General features: G+C 45.6%; 1 protein-coding gene across 1 annotated transcript in view; it reads right to left on the reverse strand.

Annotated features, from left to right (window-relative positions):
- Window positions 1-17269, reverse strand: part of pigf (phosphatidylinositol glycan anchor biosynthesis, class F) — a 46395-nt gene extending 29126 nt beyond the window's left edge. Inside the window, exons 1-3 of the mRNA XM_055639645.1 lie at window positions 16855-17269; window positions 16677-16768; window positions 10771-10887 (exon numbers count right to left, since the gene is read on the reverse strand). Coding sequence (XP_055495620.1) covers window positions 10771-10887; window positions 16677-16768; window positions 16855-17085 — 440 coding nt within the window. The 5' untranslated portion in view covers window positions 17086-17269. The remainder of the gene's footprint in view (window positions 1-10770; window positions 10888-16676; window positions 16769-16854) is intronic.
- Between the last annotated feature and the right edge of the window lie 5058 nt (window positions 17270-22327).

A 22327-nucleotide genomic window follows, 5' to 3' on the forward strand; every position in this document is an offset into this window, starting at 1 on the left:
TTTCCACAGATGCTGCCTGATCTGCTGAGTTCTTCCAGCACTTTGTGTTTTGCTCAATGTTCCAACATCTGCAGTTCCATGTAACTCTGTTTTAGTGAATTTCCTGGTTAGTGACTCTCTGATGACCTTCAATGAAATCATTATCACTTCAGCCATATTTATGATCACAATAAACTTCCAACAATCCGAAATCCATCTATTCAGAAATAGAGCAGACGGTGGCAGCGGTAGAGTTGCTGCCTTACAGTGCTAGAGACCCGGGTTTGATCCTGACTACAGGTGCTGTCTGTACAAAGTTTGTACGTTTTCTCTGTGACCATATAGGTTTTCTCTGGGTGCTCTGGCTTCCTCCCACACTCCCAAGACAATTAGGTTTGTTGGTTTATTGGCTTTGGTAAAATAGCAAATTGTCCCTGGTGTGCGGGCTAGTGCTAGTGTATGGGGATCGTGGATGGCCCATACTCAGTGGACCGAAGGGCCTGTTTCCGGGCTATTTCTTTAAAGTCTAGATCCTATTTGTCTGGCTGTAGATTCTTGCAGTCCCTTCCATTCACTGGGGCCCTGGTTCCCATGCTGGTGGAGAGGCCAAGGCTGAAACACATATCAGGAATTTCATTTGGTTTTGAACATTTTTATCAATTTTGTTTTCTTATAAAATTGTGGAACATTTATGATGGTCTTTGGACAAGTTATTGCACAAATAACTGATGTAATTAAAGGTTGCATATGTGAGAAAATTAAATTACAGTAATTTACAGTTAGTATGGAATCGAATGTTGGACTATCAGGTGTTATTCTATTAATCCTCCAACGCATTAAATTTTTTTTTTTTTTAATGTGAGCACGGAAACAGACCTTTCAGCCCAACTCGTCCGTGCTGAATAAGATGCCAATCTAAGCTAGCCCCATTTGCCTGCATTTGGCCCTTATTCCTCTAAACCTTCCTCGGAAAGGAGGATGCTCCGCAAACTGCGAAGCATCTTGGGCAATACATCTCACCCCCTCCATGACACACTGGTCAACCTAAGGAGCACCTCCAGGAACAGACTGGCCCCACCAAGGTGCAGCACAGAACGTGAAATGAAAAGGATAGAAAAAAACTCAGCAGCATCTCTGAAGAGAGAAAACATTGAGATAATATTTAATGTGGAGTGCCTTGCGTCAGAATTGGCCAGTTGCGACAGAACAGCAAAAAATGGTAATCTGAAGCTGCTAGAGAGCTGCAACATGTCTAAACAGAAAATTAGGTATGGTTCCTCAAGATTATGTTGGACTTTGTTGGAATAGTGCAAGAGACTATAGACAGGAGGATAGCGTGGGAGTCAAATGGAAAATTAAAACCACAAGCTATTAGAAACTCAATCATACTTAGTGGACCGCATGGGTGTTGTGCAAAGCAATAATACAATCTGCTTTTGATTTATCCAATGCACCAGAGATTACATTCTAAGGCCAACATGCACTACATTATGTGGATGACCTGCAAGTGAAATGATGCGTATTAAATTAGAAGAGTCTGGTAGTAGGTGGCCTGAGATGTTTCCTCCCGGACCATGATTTACCACTTCAAGAATGTCATAAGTAATTTCACGATTTTGCAAGACACATCAAGGCAAGATAGGCATCTCCGAGACACTTATCCAGTTGCATGCATCTGCATACACGCACGAATACCAATATTCTATCCACATCCCTTCCCCCTTTCAACACTCCACCACCACATTTTAATCCCCTCTGCCTCCCATCAAAGGTAGGATAATGAAAAGGTCACTCAACATTATTAATCTTTTTCATTTATCCTAACCCGCAAGAATTTGTGTGGAGGGCACTTCCATGGGACAAAGGCCCTTGTGAGTTCAGCACCTATTCAGGCTTGAGAAGAACATCCTTCCTCAAAGACAGATGTGTTATATACATTTATCCACTACACAAGCAGAAGCGACACAAAACCTGCCACTAACATCAAAAACTGTGCTGCAAATTGCCATAAACTGCCCCACACTCTCATTCTGAAGAAGGGTCTCGCCCTGAAAGGTCACCTATTCCCTTTCTCCAATGACGCTGTCTGACCCGCTGAGTTACTCCAGCTTTTTGTGCCTATCGTTGCCATACAGATTTAGTTTAGTTACGGGGCGGTTACAGGCCCTTTGGCACACCGAGTGCCAGCGACCAGCTATCCCCGTACACTAACACTATCCTATACGCCCGAGGGACAATTTACAATATAACCAAAGCTTACAAACCTGTACTTCTTCCGAGTGTGCGAGGAAACCGGAACGGCCGGAGAAACCCCATGCAGGTTATGGGGAGAACGTACAAACTCAAGACAGACAGAACTGTAGTCAGGATTGAACTCGGGTCTCTGGCACTGTAAGGCACCAACTCTACTACTGCACAACCGTGCCACCCAAAACACAGTGAAACCCTAGACTGACAGCTTCAGATGACCACCTTGTAAAGGTGTTTTGGGAGTAACGTACAACTAGGGCTGTTTTCTATTCTGTCACGGCTGATATTCAGGAGAGATCTCCTGTTTTTCCCCTACTCTGAGTACTTTGTAACTTTTTTGGCACCAGATGCGTGGCGACTCTTTGCGCACTTTGTGTACTGTATGCAAACGTAAAGAATTTCACCGTACCCAAGTACATGTGACAATAAAGTATGTGATTCCCCTGAACTCTTTAATTTGAAAAATAACTAATTTTAAATACCTCATGTGGGGCCTGGTCAAAAATCTCATTGAAGACCATGCAAACAAGCAACTAGGGTGCCCTCTCCAGCAAATGTTTTTATCCCTTTGAAACCTTCAATCAAATTGACATTCTACCTGTTCAGTAATGACAGGAGATTTTATTGGCATCCAACTATCTTGCTGCTTGCTAGGCCCTGGCTACGCAATCTGAAATGTACATAGAAGCTGCAGTTAAGAGATTTACCCCATTAATGAATAACCTATTCAAGTTAACTTCACCATTAAGCATCAGTAACTGATGTTAATAAAAAGTTATAGATTTGTACAACATGGAAACACGCCCTTTGGCTCAAATCATCCTTGCCAACCTAGGCACCTAGCAGGGCCAGTCCTATTTTGTTACATTATTTCTCTAAATCTTCCCGATCCATGTACCCATCTAAATGTCTTTTAAACATTGTAACCGCCTCCATATTACCGAAATGTATCAAATGCTATACGTCTTTGAATTAATTACTAAACACATCTTTAAAATTAAACCTCGAGTCCTTACTTCTTTGTGAATTCCAAAAGACAATTGTTTCTGAAACTGGGAGTTCCAATTTATTAGACTAAAGGGCCTGTCCCACGAGCATGTGACTCCATGCGGCAAGCGCGACCTAAGCGACTCCATGCAGCAAGCACGACCTAACCAGAAGCTGGGGCCTCGCGGAGGTTGAGTGAGTGACATGAAGTGCGAGCGAAGTCCGCAGGAAGTTCGCGCGTGACGTACGGCGTCGAGGCGGCTGCGAGCCGACAGGCCACTGCTGCGCGGAATTTTTGAACGCGGTCAGTTTGTCGGAGCCCTGCGCAATGTCGGGACCAGCTCCGCACAACTCCATATGACTCCGGCAATCGAAGTGGGACCGGCCCCAAGTGGCCCTACGGCTCAAGCGACCACGTTAGGTAGCGCTTGCCGCATGGAGTCGCTTAGGTCGCGCTTGCTGCATGGAGTTGCATGCTCGTGGGACAGGCCCTTAAGTGGGACCCGTTGGGTCCCATTCTCACATGGGAGGGCTGGTCCCCCAACACAATATTCCACCTCTCTACCAATTCCAATATTGATGGCCAGTGGGGGGGGGTGCTTTCTGGAGCGCTAGGATGGGTGTTGTGGGCCAAAGAGACTGGTTTCCAGAGGGCTAGGATGGACATTTTGGGCCGAATGGATTCTTGGACTCACAGTTCCGTCACTCACGGCTGTGGACTCGCAGTTAAGTCAGTCACTGCTGGTGGACTCGCTGTTCAGTCAGTCACGGCTGGTGGACTCGCAGTTCAGTCAGTCACGGCTGGTGGACTCTCAGTTCAGTCAGTCACGGCTGGTGGGCTCACAGTTCATTCAGCATGACGTAGACTCACGGTTCACTCAGCACGACGGAGACTCACAGTCTAGTCACTCACGGCATAGACACACAGTTTATGCCGCACACAGGCGGTAACTTTATGGCCAATGTACTGCCCCATTGTCTTGAACTGAATTAAAACATACAGTAGCTGTAAAAGGGGACATAGCGTCACTTAGAGATTTAAGACTGAAAATGGATAGTTTCTTTTTTTTAGTAACCAAAGTTATCAACGTATAATTTTTTGTGTGTTGGAAATCAAAATATAGTGGCACAGCTGGTGGACTTGCTGCCTCAGATGCCAGGGATCTGTGTTTGATCCTGTCCTCAGGCACGGTGTTGAATTTGCACATTCTCCCCGCAAGCGTGTGCGTTTCCTCCCACATCCCAAAGACGCATCGTCTTTGTAGGTTAACTTGTATCAGTGAAATTGCCCCTAATGTCTAGGGAGTGGGTGGGGAAAGTAGGATAACAGAACTTGTGTGAATGGGTAGACAAAAATGCTGGAGAAACTCAGCGGGTGAGGCAGCATCTATGGAGTGAAGGAAATAGGCAATGTTTCGGGTCAAGACCCTTCTTTAGACTGATGTGAGGGTGAGGGTGAAGGGGGAGGAGCGGGAAGGAGAAAGGAAGAAGTGAAGACAGTGGACTGAGGGAGAGCTGGGAAGGGGAGGAGAAAGCAGGGACTACCTGAAATTGGAGATCAATGTTCATACGGCAGGGGTGTAAACTGCCCAAGCAAAATATGAGGTGCTGCTCCTCCAATTTACTGTGGGTCTCACTCTGGCCATGGAGGAGGCCCAGGACAGAAAGTTTGGATTCGGAATGGAAGGGGGAGTTGAAGTGCTGAGCCACCGGGAGATCAGGTTGGTTATTGCGAATCGAGCGGAGATGAGGGCGAAGCAATCACCAAGCTTACGTTTGGTCTCACCGATGTAGAGCAGCTGACACCGAGAGCAGCAGATGCAATAGATGAGGTTGGAGGAGGTGCAGGTGAACCTCTGCCGCACCTGAAAGACTGCTTGGGTCCTTGAATGGAGTCAAGGGGGGAGGTAAAGCGACAAGTGTAGCATTTCCTACGGTTGCAATGGAAAGTGCCAGGAGAGGGGGCGGTTTGGGTGGGAAGGGACAAATTGACCAGGGAGTTATGGAAGGGAGCGGTCTCTGCGGAAAACCAACAGGGAAGGAGATGGGAAGATGTGGCCAGTGGTGGGATCCCATTGGTAGACAAAAAAGCTGGAGAAAATAAGCGGGTAAGACAGCATCTAGGGAGCAAAGGAATAGACGACGTTTCGGGTCAAGACCCTTCTTCTGACTGATTGATGGCGTGGGGGAGACACGAAAAAGAAAGGAAGAGGCGGAGACAGTAGGCTGTGGGAGAGCTGGGAATGGGTGGGGAAGGAGGGAGAAAGCAAGGACTACCTGAAATTGGAGAAGCCAATATACATACCGTTGGGGTGTAAACTACCCAAGCAAAATATGAAGTGCTGTTCCTCCAATTTGCAGTGAGCCTCATTCTGGCCATGGAGGTGGCCCAGGACAGAAAGGTTGGATTCGGTATGGAAGGGGGAGAAGAACTGCTGAGCCACCGGGAGATCAGGTTGGTTACTGCGAACGGAGTGGAGGTGTTGCGCGAAGCAATCACCAAGCCTGTGCTTGGTCTCACCGAGGTTGGTCATACGCTGAATAATCCAACCACATTTTTGTTTGGAAGTGGAAATAATAGAAATTGCATTCATTGCAATGTGTAAAAAGAGTTGAGATACTGTATATACTGTATTATAATTTTGCTGCATGCCATTGTGATATATACCATGTCTTGATTCATGAATATGTTTAGTTTGTGACTTTATTTGAAGTAGAAATAATATGTGAATGCTTCATTGAACATAATTCCGACTGGTAACTACGCATTTCGTCCGAACACATTATCGCACGTGTCATACAAGCCGTATTAAATGACCACCTAAACTGTCATTTGGCAACCTAAAAAGCTGCCTAGGTTGCCCGGCTGGACACAGAGAAAAAAGTTAAGTGAGAGCCCTGCATGGGCCATCATGTTCTATCTACACTGGGTAGTCCGACCGCCTGCACTTGTCCATATCCCTCTCAACCTCTTATCCATGAAAGTCTAAATGTTTCTTAAATGTTCCAATAGTCCTTGCCTCAAATACCTCCTCCGGCAGTTTATTCCATATACCTACCACACTTTGCGTGAAAAGTTTACCCCTCACGTTTCTATTAAAATTTCCCCCCCTCACCTTAAACTTATGTCCTCTGGTTCTTGAGGCCCTTACTCTGGGCAAGAGACTTAGTGCATCTACCTGCTCTATTCCTCTCATGATTTTGTCCGCCTCTTTAAGATCACCCCTCATCCTCCTGCACTCCAAGAAATAGTCCTAGCCTGCTCAACCTCTCCCTATAACTGAGGCCTTCGAGTCCTGGCAACATTTCATAAATCTTCTTTGCACCCTTTACAACTTGCCAACATCATTGCTGTAACATGGTGCCCAAAGATGAAAATTAGTTTAATGCGGCCTCACCAACGTCTTATACACCAGCAACATGACCTTCCAACTTCTATACTCAATGATCTGACTGATGAAAGCCAATGTGCCAAAAGCCTTTTTGACCACCCCATCTCTCTGTGATACCACTTTCAACAAACCATGTACCTAGATTCATCTGCTCCACAACACTCCCCAGAGTCCTACCGTTCACAGTGTAGGTTCTGCCCATGCTATTGGTCCCAAAATGTAACACCTCACATTTCGCTATTAGATTCCTCAGCCTACCTGCTCAACCGATCAAGGTCCTGCTTCAATTTTTAACAACCACCTTCACGATCTACAACACCACCTACTTTTGTGTTATCTGCAAACTTGCTAATCGTGGCAAGTACTTTCTCAGCCAAATCATTGATATAGATGACAAACAGTAATGGGCCCAGGACCTGGGGCCTGACACACACTAGGCACAAGCCTCCAGTCTGAAAAGCAACCTTCCACCATCACCCTCTGATTCCTTTCATGAAGCCAATTTTCTATCCATGCAGCTATTTCTCCCTGAATCCCATAGGATCTAACCTTCCAGAGCAGCCTACACTTGGAACCTTGTCAAATGCCATACTAAAACCCATGTACACAATGTCTACCTTCATGGTCACATCCTCAAAAAACTCAAGATTCGTGAGACACATCCTCCATACAGAGGTACAAAATTATGTTGACAGGATCTTATCCCTAATCTGCCCTTGTCCATCTAAGCCCATGTATATCCTATCCCTCCGAATACTCTCCGTATCCCTCAGTAACTCTGACCACAGATGTTAAGCTTACTGGCCTGTAGTTCCCAGCCTTTTCCCTGCAGACCTTCTTGAACAGAGGCACAACATTCCCCTCCATCCAGTCTTCCAGTCTACTTGTTGTATCGCTATACTTCTGAAAGCTCGCCTGTATTAAACGATGATTCAAATCTCTGCAAGGGCCCATGCAATTTCATCTCTAGCTTCCCACAGTGTCCTTGGATATATCTGATCAGGCCCGAGAGATTTGTCTATCTTCATATGTCAGGATCTTCAGCACATCTGTGACCATAAAACGGACTCCTCTCAACACATTTTCAGTGACTACCTCAAGATCGCACATCCCCGTCTGTCTCTCCAGATCCCCACGGTAAAAACAGAGGAGAAATGCTTGCCCATCTCCTGTGGCTCTACACAGAGGTAATCGCTTCGATTCCTCGACTTTCCCACTATTGGAAACATCAGAATCAGAATCAGATTTTATTTGCCAAGTATGTTTTGCAACATACGAGGAATTTCACTGGCCAGGTCAGTCATACAATTAAAAGCAACAGACTCAAAAACACATTTTAACATGAACATCCACCACTACACATTCCTCACTGTGATGGAAGGCGAAAAAAAAGTTCAAGTTCTTCCCTTATGTTCTTCCTTGGTTGGAGGCCTCGAGCCCCCGTTAACGGGATGATCTTGACTCCCGTAGCCGGTGGCGTTCGGGCCCTCTGCGTCGAGGCGTTCAGGTCCCACATCGGCGAGTTGTCAGCTCCCCACGCCGGATGACCAAACCTCGCGTCGAGGCTGGTCAAACCTTCTGCGGTGTTGTTGGAGCTCCCGACTAGCCTCACCCGAGACTGTGAGCCCTTGATGGCAAGTCCGCAGGCCGCAGTGGGAGCGATCCCAGGCAAGGGATCCGCTCCGATGCTAAGTTTGCGCCCTGTGGTGGGGCTCAAGACAGTCCGAGGAGGCTTCCAGCTCCAGCAATGGTAGGCCGCAGAGCGCGGAGAATGTGATCCGAAACTTGATTACGTCTCCGGGAATGTAAGAACTTGAAAAAAAAGTTTCCCCCCCGGTCCACCCGCCCCATAAAATCAAACTTTTAACGAACACTAAAAATAACAAAAGATGAAAATAACGAACCGACTGCTGGCAGGGCTGGCCATCTCCCCGGCGCCCCTGGTGGTCTAACATCCTCTCCACATCCAGGCCTTTTACTATTCGATAAATTTCAATGAGGCTCCCCTCATTCTTCTAAACTCCAGCAAGTAGAGGCCTAGAGTTGTCAAGCACTAAACACACATTAACCTAATCATCCCCGGGATCATTCTCGTAAACTTCCTCTGAACCTTCTCCAACACCAGCACACCCTCCAATGAGACCCAAAACTACTCACAATACCCCAAATGCAGTCTGACTAATATCTTATAAAGCCTCAGCATGACATCCCTGTTTTCATTTTCACATCCCGGTTTTATATTCCTGAATAATTTTCTGACCGTGCAGAAATGATGGTAAGCACCACTTACTTGGATTACATAGAACAATTTTTTTAATAGGTAATCTAATTTCTCTGAAAATATTAATAAAATTTAGATCAGCCAAGTGAGATGTACTACACTTCTGTACTTTTCAATACTGGGTTAATTCTTAATTTTTTTCCAGACCTATAACCTCTAAAAACAATCCTGCTCTATCTCATTTACTGCTTGCTAAATGTTAATGTTACAGAAGCCCTCTTTTATTTTATCACTAAGCGTATATTGTTAGAAGCATACACATCCAGACATATAAAGTGATGAGGAGTCTGGACAGAGTAGATGGTGGGAGATTCAGAGCTGCCCGGGTTTTGTCAGGGCATTTCAGTATTCTAGTACCTGAAAACCAGAGTTTTGCTGAGGAAATCAGTATTTTTGCGCAGTACCATTTTGCTGAATGTTTTTTTCTTTTTTATGTGCAGTCATACTCATGTAAGAGTACAAGAATGCATAACTTTGCTACCAATTGACATGTCGTCTACGCACCTTACTTGACAGTGCATTCATTGCTATCTCCTTGTATACTGCAGTTTGAACGGCTGCTTCCTGCTTTTAGCACCAGATGATGATGTAGAAGCCATTTTGGAAGCCTCCCTCCCCCTCTCTCTCTTTCTCCCTTCTTCCTCTCTCCCCTCCCTCCGTCCCTCTCGCCCTCCCTCTTTCTCTCCCTTTCCCTCCAACTCCCTTTTTTTCCCCCTCCCTCTTATTCCCTTCCTCCCTCTCTCCTTCTCTCCCTCCATCCTCTCCCTCTCTCCACCCCTCCCTCTCTCCACACTCCTCCTCTCCCCCTTGAGCCCACCCACCGTTCTGTAAAATCAAGGCCAATCCCAATGTAACTGCAATCCCACTGGTAACCTTTCACCACTAGGCTTATCCAGAATTCTACCACTGCCTGAAAAATCAAAGGGTCAACTACCACTGTGAAAGAGAATTCCAAAGACTCATTGTTATACGAGAATTTTCCTGAACAGTCTGTGACCCATAGAGCTGTGGCCATAGCATTATGTGTAAAGCCCATAGTTCTATGTGTAAAGCCCATAGCACTCCAGCTGGTAGCGCTATTTTTGGAACCCATAGCGCTGTAGCCGACAGTTCTTCGTTTAAATTCCCACGCGTTAAACTGACTGCGCTGAAGCGGAGCGGGACAGACAGCGACTCTGGAAAGAAGGAATGGGTGATGTTTCTGGTTGAGAACCTTCTTCAGACTGAACTGAACTCCGTATTTAAAATCCGTATTTAACAACACAAAATCGTACATCCGTATTCTAATCGCATTTCCGTACAAAATCCATAAAAGCCATATTACTTGGCAGCTCTGGAGGTTGTTCTCTTTGATGCAGGTGGCTTCTGCAGCTTTAAGGGCAAATGAATAGAGAATTAAATGGATAATTACTTTTACATTGCGTGTGGATGGAAGAAGTAATTGCAGATATGGTGGAGGCAGGTCCCATTGCATAAAATGCAGCAAATATAATTTTGCATGAATATGAAGGACCAATTGGACAAGAAAATTGCTTTGGCAGAGCACCACTGTGAACATTGTGGTCTGAATGACCTAATTCCCCAATTTTCTGACTGTCCTTGGATCTGTGCTATGGAAACTACTTTGATTATTCAGATAGACACAAAGTGCTGGAGTAAATCAGTGGGTCAGGCAGCATCCCTGGAGAAAAAGGATGGGTGACATTTCGGGTCAGGACCCTTCTTCAGTGAAAGAAGAGGGGAGGCAACAGGAGGTAAGAAATTATTATTCAGATCATTGGGGTAACAGCGCCTGTGGAATGTAAAATAATCACACTGGTCTGGTTTTCTTCCAAAAAGCCACAATGAAAGCTAATCAATTCTACATACTTTGTTGCTTACCCGTTTTTACTGAAGACACGTATCCATGCCTGCACATTGGGTCCCCGTACACATAGGCATCGAAATGTTGTGAAGGTAGATAATAGAACAGCAAATAAAAAAGTCTCCTTGAAGGACCTGTAAAATACAAAATGTTGCATGACAAACTCTTTTATGATTGGTGACTTCATAAGATCACAAGTGACAGGCGCAGAATTAGGCCATTCGGCTCATCAAGTCTACTCCGCCATTCAATCATGGCTGACCCCCTCCCTCCTCCCCCATTCTCCTGCCTTCTTCCCGTAACCTCAAGAATCTATTGATCTCTGCCTTAAAAATATCCAGACTTGACCTCCACAGCCTTCTGTGGCAGAGAATTCCACAGATTCACCACCCTCTGACTAAAGAAATTCCTCCTCATCTCCATCTTAAACGAACATCCTTTAAATCGGAGGCTAATACTTCTCGTCCTAGACTCTCCCACTAGTGGAAACATTCTCTCCACATCCACTCTATCCAAGCCTTTCACTATTCTGTACATTTCAATGAGGATCCCCCTCATTCTTCTAAACTGCAGCGAGTACAGGCTCTGTGCCGTCAAACACTCTTCATGTGTTTATCAACATATTTTGTCATTGCATTTAAAGTATAGCCCAGTCAAGTCTTTACGAGACCAGGTTTTGAGATTCATACCCGGGCATTTCCTGAAATTAGGTAGTTATCATAGTTGTAAAATAGGAATGTAAAGTGTTCCAAACACTCCACAAAGTGAAATTCATGGTGCACAATGTCAAATAATGAGTGGGGATTTGCCGGAGGCACAGAAAAAAAAATATTTCACAAGCACACAAACTGTAAAAAAAAGTTTCTCCTGAATATATCTGTAATCAGGTTAGAATCTGATAGATAAAAGGGAGCCCAGACAGAACAAAATACTTAAGATTTGTGTATAAATACTGCAAAAAGACCCAGTGAAAATGCCAAACGTTATCTTTCCTTCTCTCCTTCAGTTTTCTCCAAGCTTGGCTGGCCCCATTTAAATAATAGGACAAGTCATTCAGCCCCATACATCGGTTCGATCTTTCCTATGGCCAAATCAAGTTGAGTTTATTGACATATGCACAAGTATGGTGAGGTACAGGTGCAATGAAAATCATGCTTGTTGCAGCACTGCAGGCACTGCGACTCAGACAACACAAAAACACAAGTTGTACAAATTCTACCAGACAGTGAAAAGAAAGATTAGTGCAAAAAAAGTAATTAGTGCAATTTAAAATTGAAAAGCAAGTCCATGGTGGTGCAAGAGGCTGTGCATAGTGTTCTGCAACAGAGGTGCACCACTAGGGTTAAGCAAATCTATTCAAGAACTTGGTGTTTCCAGCGAAGTAGCCACTCCTGAACCTGGTGGTGTGGGACTGCAGGCTTCTGTACCTCCTGTTGAACAGTCACAGCGGGAAGAGGGCATGGCCCGGATGGTGGGGATCCTTGATGGCAAATGCCACCGTCTTGTGGCAGTGCCCCATGCAGACGCATTCAAAGGTCAGGGAAGTCTGTGCCTGTGATGGCACGGAGCCGAGTCCACCACTCTCTGTAGTCTCTTGTGCTCCTGCGCGGTGGAATTCTCATACTAGGCCATGACGCAATGAATCAGGAGACTTTCTGCAGATATCAAAGATTGACACAAAATGCTGGAGTAACTCAGCTGGAGAGGCAGTATCTCTGGAGAGAAGGAATGGGTGACATTTCGAGTCGAGACCCTTCTTCTCTCCAGAAATGCTGCCTGTCCTGCTGAGTTACACCAACATTTTATGTCTACCTTCGATCTAAACCAGCATCTGCAGTTATTTCCTACACATGTAGATGTTTGATAGATTATTCAGTGATATGCCAAATCTCTTTAAACTTCTAAGAAAGTAAAGGCACTGCCCGCACTTTTCATGATAACATCGTGCTGGGCTCAGGACACGTCTCAAAAAAACATTAACTCCCAGGAATTTTAAATGATATTTCAGTTTCCGGCACAAATCCCATTTCCCTTTATTTCTTTTGGCTGCCCCCGATTAGAATTGACAACAGCAAGAAAAACACTGGTGTGCTTCAGCATTATAATGGAGCTACTTCAAAAGGAGGTCAATTTATTTGAAATTACTGTTAGGCAAAGCCATTGGCATAACTACACAGTTTTACACTAAACAATGAAAGTCAGAAGTAGATAAACTTGTCATCAGATCTGTAATTAGTAATTATGAGAGGAATGTTAACACAAGCATGAGGGATTCCACGTGGCTTTGGAATCATTGCCAACTTCTTTAATATAATATTGTGAAAAAGGAAACAAAAGCTGCAAATATGCAGTTGGAAATGGTTGAACGCAATAAAGAACAGCTGCAGACACAAGAAACTGCACATGGAACATAGAACGCCACAGCACAGGAATGGGCTCTTCAGCCCACATTTGTGCCGAACATGATGCCAAGTTAAACTGATATCATTTACCTGTATATGATCCATATCCCTCTATTCTTTGCACTTCCATGTGCCTCTCTAAAAGCCTTAAACACCACTATAATACCTGCCTCCACCACCTCCCTTGGCAATGTGTTCCAGGCCCTCACCATTCTCTTTGTAAACATCTTGCCTGGCACATCTCCATTAAATTTTCCCTCACTAACCTTATAGCTATGCCCTCTAGTGTTGGGAGATTTCCACTGGGAAATATCATCTGACTGCCTACCTTATCGATGCCTCTCAGAATTTTATATACTTCTATCAAGTCTCCCCTCAACCTGACATTCCAGAGAAAACAATCCACTTCTATCCAACCTCTCCCTGTAGTTGACACTCTCTAATCCATGCAGCATTCAGGAAAACCAACTCTGCACCTCTCCAAAGCTCTCAGTCATCAGCAACATCCTCACTGTATCTAGGATGTTAAAACAATTTGGTCAGTTCAATGGGATCTCATCTTATTCTTCTAATCTTTAAATCTACTTACATTGATCAATGTGCAATCTGCAGATGTTGGTTTATACCGAAGATAGACACAAAACGCTGGAGCAACAGCAGGACAGGCAGCATCTTTGGAGAAGGAATGGGTGACGTTTCGGGTCGAGTCTGAGGAAGGGTCACTTCTCATTCCTTCTCTCCAGAGATGCTGCCTGTCCCGCTGAGTTACTCCAGCTTTTTGTGTCTATCTACACCAGTGGTTCTTAACCTTTTTGGTCCCACGACCCCATCAGACATTCTTGGTCAGTACCATGACCCCCGAAACAAAAATTGAAAAAAAAGCCCGATTTATTAAAACATGTCTGCCAATACTCAGTCAATGGGATGGCTGAAATTGTTTCACAGCCATCAGGCAATCAAACCGAGGACGAATGCTCGACAGGCAGCACCTCATGTTAGCGTTGATCACAAGCCTATTGCGTGCCTTCGTTTTCAGAGTTACCATGGTTGAGAATCCAGCCTCACAGCGATAGGTTGAGGGGGACTGGGCCAATAGGGTCAGGGCCCTCTTCGAAAGAACAGGACAGTCCTTCACTTTCAGCCAAAACATGGCGAGCTCTTGTTCCATGAGCACTCTTGAGCTGCGCATCTTCACGAATTCAGTAAAATTCAACCTTTGCAACCACGTCAGTATCGTTGATGGCACCATCTTCAATGGAAAAGGGTTGGACGATCCACTCCTCACGAGAGCGGTCATCCAGTCCGGGGAAGTAACGTTCGATGGCTTCACTAATTGCCAGAAGGTGGGTTGAGATCTCCTCGTGGAAGTGGCATTCAACATCTGGAGAGTCGTCATCTCAGGGAAGATAGTCGTGTCAAGGTTGAATCTTCCTCCTGAATGCTGCCACTTTGTCACGAGCTGTGTGTAGCATTGGGAGGTTTAAGGAATTCACCTCGGCAAAGAAGAGAGCCAAGTAAGCAACCTTCATCACGAACAGTTCATCCTGCATCTTTTCATTAAGCCGATTCTCCTTCTCGGTACACCCTCCAAGAACAGCGCTATTTCCTCTCGAAGTAGAATCACACGATTGAGAACTTTACCACGCGAAAGCCAGCGCACCTCTGTGTGGAATGTCAAAACAGTGCAATCGGCTCCCATTTCTTCACACATCGCTTTGAAGATTCTTGAGTTTGTTGCGCACCCTCGAATATGGTTCACAATCTTCACCACATCTGAAAGCACTTCTCGAAGGCCAAGAGGGAGAGTCTTCATAACTAAAGCATGGTGATGTATCATGCAATGGGTGAAGGAGACATGGGGAGTGACATCCTTCACAAAAGCTTTGAAGCCAGATCTGCATCCGGCAGCGGAAGGTGCCGCATCTGTACACACACAGACAATGCGTTCCCAGACAAGCTCTTGTTTGATGAGGATGGCTTCCAGCATTCTGAACACATCTTCTCCCCACGTGGTAGTGGCCAACGGCTCCGAGAACAGGTACTCCTCCTTCTTGGCTTCTCCGTCGAGGTAACGAACGAAGACTAGCAGTTGGGAACGAGGCAACATCTGTTGACTCATCCGGTTGCAGTGAATACACTGGTCTGCTGGGAGACAGTTTCCCCCTTACCCTACCCCCCTCCCCCACATGGATAAACTAAAGAAACCTCCTCAACATACTTTTAAACAAAATTTTTTTTTTAAAAAGATGGAAAAAACGGACAGACTGTAGGCAGAGGCAGCTTTCATGCGGCGCTCCTAGTGGGTCAAGTTGGGAAAAGGGCAAGTACAACGGGATCTGGGGGTCCCTGTTCATCAGTCAATGAAAGTAAGCATGCAGGTACAGCAGGCAGTGACGAAAGCGAATGGCATGTTGGCCTTTCTAACAAGAGGAGTTGAGTATAGGAGTAAAGAAGTCTTTCTGTAGTTGTACAGGGCCCTAGTGAGACCACACCTGGAGTATTATGTGCAGTTTTGGTCTCCTAATTTGAGGAAGGACGAAGCAGAGTGGTCAGTGACTCTGGGTGGCGGAGGTACCAAACTGTCCCCAACTCGGCTGCAGCTGACAGGGATGTTGCCGGGTGGTCCGCGGTTGGGGGGAGCATGATAGGGGGGATGGTGGGGGGGGGGGGGGGCAGGGGGCAGGTGCAGATGCAGCGCGGTCAGTGACTCTGGGTGAGCAGAGGGACCAGACTGTCCCCAACTCTGCTGCAGCTGACAGGGATGTTGCCGGGTGGTCCGCGGTTGGGGGGAGCATGATAGGGGGATGGTGGGGGGCAGGGTGCAGATGCAGCGCGGTCAGTGACTCTGGGTGAGCAGAGGGACCAGACTGTCCCCAACTCTGCTGCAGATGTCGGGGACCTTTCCGGGTTTTATTCCGCAAGTGTCCGCTGCCAGGAGCCGTGGCCCCGCTCCACCTGCCCATGTGTGTGGGTGCTGCAGACCCACAGCCCGTGACAGTGCAGCCGCACAGGGGGAAGGTGGGCGGAGGGCGGCCGTGGCCGGACAGCACTGACCCTGGGGGGAGAGTGGGGGCTGTCCCGAGGGATGCGCTCCTTCGGCTGTTTACACCTTGGTGCTCGGGTTCAGAGCAAAGATACTAGAGCATTTGGTTCAGAGCGCTCGGTCACCCTCCACAATTATTTACAGAGCAAAAATGTACCATTTCGGCAGTTTTTAAACAGGTAAGAAAGTACGCGTTTCGTGTGTTAACTGTGTATGCTGGAAGTTGTCATGTCCTCCAGATGGATTAAGCTGCTCCGTGTGTCATGCCCTTTAACCCGATGACCTTACGTACAATCCCCCTATTTTATACCATCTGTATCTGAAATTGGGGATCTTACATAGATTTCCTTACTTACTACATAGGGCCTACATAGATTTCCTTACTCCTTTCAAAACAAATGGAGATCAAACGCATCTACATCTTTTCTTTCGAATTGCAAGCACTTTTGCAGCATACAAGTCTTAAAAATCTACTTACACTAGTAATGGTGCTCCATATAGTACGATAATCCCGTGAAACATTAAACAGGAAGTCAAGAATAACAAACAGGACTTCATGGTCTTTGAGAGCTGGCAGAAAAAAAAATAGAGAACATTAAATATTTAAAACAAAATGCGCCGTTTTCCAATGTGCGATTCGAATATAACAATCTTACCTTGTGACTGAAAGAATTCTTTTTGTTCGGTACAGCGTTCGTTTCCAGCAGTGAATGCACAATGATGCTAGCAGCCGCCACGGTAGCAGAGCAAATGCACAGCCACAGCAGGTGCGTCCCAATGATAGAAAAGTCATCCAGAAACAAGGAAGGTGCAAAAGTGGCAAAGAGGACCGAGAGGATGAGAATTGTGTGCGCGGAGAACATGCCTCTTAACTCAACGTCCTTCATCTTGCTGGTTACACAGATCGTCGGGGCGGTTAAAAATTAGACCAACGATCAATGCAGGGAGGAAAAGAGCTTGGATTAGTCCACACGGATTATTTTTTCCTCTTCGACAGTGCAAGGCAACCTCCCCATTGACGCCATCATGCATCCAACAAGCTGCCCGGCCCCAGCGGAAACGCCCGCCCCCTGCCTCTCATTGGCAACAACGGATGACTGACATTGGATACATTGAGAAGGTCACAGTTGCAGCCACAGATCCCATAGCTCCTGCAGTATCTTTGGTTGCAGTACAGCTCTCCGAGGGTAAGGTGCTGTTCATCAGTCAGAGGAGCAGAATTGGACCATTCGGCCCATCGAGTCTATTCCAGCATTCAGTCATGCTTGATCTATCTTTCTCTCTCACCCCCCCACCTCCCTCCCGTTCGCCTCCCTTCTCCACTAACCCTTGACACCTTTACTAATCAAGAATCTGTCAATCTCTGCCTTAAAAGTACCCACTATCTTGGTTGAAGATAGACACAGCCGTCTGTGGCAATGAATTCCACAGATTCACCACCCTTTGACGAGAAATTCCGCTTCATCTCGAGAGTCATGAGTGTTTTATTGTTATATGACCCCAAACAGAACAACAGAATTCTTACTTGCAGCAGCAAAACAGAATATGTAAACATAGTAGTCTGTAAACAATATAAATGAACAAAAAAAAGGTTCAGAATATATGCACTGAACAAAAAATGGATATGTGACGCTCCTGACCCAAAGCATCACTTATCCATGTTCTCCAGAGATGCTGCCTGGCCCGCTGCGTTACTTCAGCATTTTCTGTCCATCTTTGATATAAACCAGCATTTGCATTTATTTTTTATTGCAAGAATGTTGCATGAATTAAAGGGCTTCAGCTACAGGGAGAGGTTGGATAGACTTGGATTGGTCTATCAGGAGCGCCGGAGGTTGAGGGGACATTTGATAGAAGTATATAAAATTATGAGGCATAAATATGATAGACGATCAGAAACTTTTCCCCAGAGTGGAAACGTCCAACACTAGAGGGCATAGCTATGTGAGAGGGGGGAAGTTTAATGAAGGTTTGCAGGACAATTTTTTTACACAGAGGTAATGCGGCCTGGAACACTTTCCCATGGGTGGTGTTGGAGACATATACGATAGAGGCTTAAAGATAGGCATATGTAAAAGCAGGGAATAGAGGGATATGGATTATGTACAGGCAGATGAGATCAATTTAACGGCATCATTTTTGGAATAAGCATTGGAGGCCAGAGAGCCGGCTGCTGTGCTGCACTGCTCTATGTTCCACGTACCACTGAGGTTGACACTATTTAATATATGTAGGCACTGAGAATGTATGAACAGTTTTTGCACAGTTTTTGGTTCAGGCATACATTATTTATTCTGAATTTAGTTTATTTTTGAAATAAAACAAAAACAAATAAAACAACAAGTTGTAGGTATAGTTAAAATGAAGATTGCCCTGTGTTGTATATTTGCACATTTTTATGAATACAACCAACAGAATCAAGTGTTTTGTTGTTATTTCTGCCAAATTGGAAGAATGAAATGCTTACATGCAGCAGCACAACAGAAATGTAAAGATAGTACTCAGTATCTTAGTACTTAGTCTAACGTCGGTAATGGGGAAACTGCTAGAGTCAATTATTAAAGATGGGATAGCAGCACATTTGGAAAGTGGTGAAATCATTGGACAAAGTCAGCATGGATTTATGAAAGGTAAATCATGTCTGACGAATCTTATAGAATTTTTCGAGGATGTAACTAGTAGAGTGGATAAGGGAGAACCAGTAGATGTGTTATATCTGGACTTTCAGAAGGCTTTCGACAAGGTCCCACATAAGAGATTAGTATACAAACTTAAAGCACACAGTATTGGGGGTTCAGTATTGATGTGGATAGAGAACTGGTTGGCAGACAGGAAGAAACGAGTAGGAGTAAACGGGTCCTTTTCACAATGGCAGGCAGTGACTAGTGAAAGGCAGTGGGGTACTGCAAGACTCAGTGCTGGGACCTCAGCTATTTACGATATATATTAATGATCTGGATGAGGGAATTGAATGCAACATCTCCAAATTTGCGGATAACACAAAGCTGGGGGGCAGTGTTAGCTGTGAGGAGGATGCTAAGAGACTGCAAGGTGACTTGGATAGGCTGGGTGAGTGGGCAAATGCATGGCAGATGCAGTATAATGTGGATAAATGTGAGGTTATCCACTTTGGTGAGTAGACTATTATCTGAATGGTGGCCGATTAGGAAAGGGGGAGATGCAACGAGACCTGGGTGTCATGGTACACCAGTCATTGAAAGTAGGCATGCAGGCGCAGCAGGCAGTGAAGAAAGCGAATGGTATGTTAGCTTTCATAGCAAAAGAATTTGAGTATAGGAGCAGGGAGGTTCTACTGCAGTTGTACAGGGTCTTGGTGAGACCACACCTGGTGTATTGTGTACAGTTTTGGTCTCCAAATCTGAGGAAGGACATTATTGCCATAGAGGGAGTACAGAGAATGTTCACCAGACTGATTCCTGGGATGTCAGGACTTTCATATGAAGAAAGACTGGATACTCGGCTTATACTCGCTAGAATTTAGGAGATTGAGGGGGGATCTTATAGAAATTTACAAAATTCTTAAGGGGTTGGACAGGCTAGATGCAGGAAGATTGTTCTCGATGTTGGGGAAGTCCAGGACAAGGGGTCACAGCTTAAGGATAAGGGGGAAATCCTTTGAGACCTAGATGAGAAAAACAAATTCACACAGAGAGTGGTGAATCTCTGGAATTCTCTGCCGCAGAAGGTAGTTGAGGCCAGTTCATTGGCTATATTTAAGAGGGAGTTAGATGTGGCCCTTGTGGCTAAAGGGATCAGGGGGTATGGAGAGAAGGCAGGTACAGGATACTGAGTTGGATGATCAGCCATGATCGTATTGAATGGCGGTGCAGGCTTGAAGGGCCGAATGGCCTACTCCTGCACCTATTTTCTATGTTTCTATGTAAGTAGACACCATAATAAATTAGAAAAAGTAGTTCAATAAAAACAAATAAACAATAGAGTGCAAAGACAAAAATAATGCTCCTCCCAATAAAGCATTTCATTGCAAAAAAGACTTAATGGCTGTCCCTCTTAGGCCCTTAAGTCTTACGTCGGCCACTATGGGTGCCACATGATGGCAGCCTCTGCCTACATTCTGTCTGTTTTTCTATTTTTTATTTTTAGTTTGTTTAAAAGTAAGATTTGGAGGATTTTTTTAGTATATCTATGTGGGGGAGGGGGGTAGGGTAAGGGGAAAACCGTTTCTCAGTCACTTCCTGGCGAGGATGTGACTATTCTCCGAGTCGCATCTTCGTGGTTTGCAGAGCTTCGAGCGCGGGCGGCGCTGACTTCAACATCGCGGAGTCCTGGGATCCCTTTGCCGAGGGCCGCCTGTGTGAATCTCCGACAAGCTCGGGCTGTGGACTTCGGGAGCCGCGGTCTCTGGTAGGAAATGGCCGATTCAGAACTCCAAGCCGCTGCGAGTGTTCTCCTGTTCCGACGTCGGAGTTCCATCACCGGTGAACGGGCCTGAACACCAGGCCGCCCATAGCGGCGACAGCGAGGGGTTCGGGAGCCCCCCAACCACGGGTGAACAACAGAACAACAGAGGATGGCTGAACTTTGGTGCCTTCCCTCACAATGGGAAACTTTGATTCCGCTGGGTGGGGATGTCTATGTTAAAGACTATCGTGTTCTGTGCTCTTTTTTACTTGTATGGCTGTATGGTGACCACAAATTTCCAATTGGTATATGTACCAATTGGTATATGTGACAATAAGTGTCTCTTGTCTTGTTACTTAGGCCATTTTTTAGGCGACTACAGGCGACTACGCTGTCACCACATAGTCGCTGGGGTGTCGCCTGCATGGTCGTGAGTCGTCTCCTCAGTCGCCCAAAGAGTCGTAGCGTCTTTCTGGTCGCCGCTGGATTTTCAACATGTTCAAAACATTTTGGCGACAGTGCGTTTGACGCCAATGAGCGTAGCATAACTTCTCCTGACGTAAGTGCTGTCGTAGGTTGTCACCAGGTGACGTAGGTTGTCACCAGTGCTGACTTCGGTGAATTCCATTGGTGACTACCTACGTCAACCAGCGACAGGTACCGGCGTCAAGGGAAGTCAGGAAACGCTCCACGTGGTCAGGTGACTATAATGTGTGGACATGGTGTATTTTTAAATGCCAATTCTCACGCATTCAGCGTGAGACTCACGCATTTCACACAATTCTCATGCTCTCACGCTGATCACAGAATTTCTCACGCTCTGTCTTCAGTCCCTTGCACATTTACTCTTTGCGCTACATTGACAGCTAGCTTTACGACAGTGCAGTCTGTGGGGAAGCCCATTGGTTGACGGCAGTGTGTCGCATCATGGTCCATGTGCAGCCGCCAACAACAAAGCAGCTGGAGAGGGAACTAACCAGGTGAGAACCAGCTTTCACACAGACGCACACGGTAGCTTTTGTTATGGGGAGGGTGGTGCTGTTGCTTCAGCCTCCTTCTGCTTTTTTCAAACCTGCAACATTTGTTGGGGTAATCTTATCCTCGTCATGCACAGTCAGTGGCTTATTGATTTTTAGTTATGTCACGCATACTACAAAAAGTTGCACTCCTGTCTTTGTTGCCACTGCAAACAAAAGCCCATGTTTTACCTTTCACTATATAGAAGTTTTCACCATACAACATTTTGTTGGCATTATCTTGTTGATTATATTTTACGTGGAATGATAAGCGTATAACCTCAACTATATCTGGAGCAAAGCAATCCTCTTGATTCACTAATCCATTACTTCAAACATCCACTCCTTCTCTATTTAATGCATCTGGAGTGCACCCTCATTAACATTCCCCTTAGCAACCTCTTGAGCTTTCAAAACAGCCCCAATTCTTCCACCAGCAAAACCCACAGCTTCAACCATTGAGGGATAAGGATGTTAGGTACATTGAGGCATGATTACCCTCAATGTCTTAAAATATCTTGAACATGTACATAGAATTGAGTGAATATCCTGGAGCTCCCTTCCCAACAATCTCCTTGAAGGTCAAGGTGGTAAGCAAATTCTGACCTGGACCTTAGAGGAGTGGAGAAGTAGCTAATGCTATTCCTTTGTTTAAGAAGGAAAATACTGAGAATCCAGGGAATTGTAGGCCAGTGTGCTACATGTGCCAGATGATAGGGAATCTATTGGA

This window comes from Leucoraja erinacea, chromosome 8, assembly GCF_028641065.1.
Source record: "Leucoraja erinacea ecotype New England chromosome 8, Leri_hhj_1, whole genome shotgun sequence".
NCBI classification, from domain to species: domain Eukaryota; kingdom Metazoa; phylum Chordata; class Chondrichthyes; order Rajiformes; family Rajidae; genus Leucoraja; species Leucoraja erinaceus.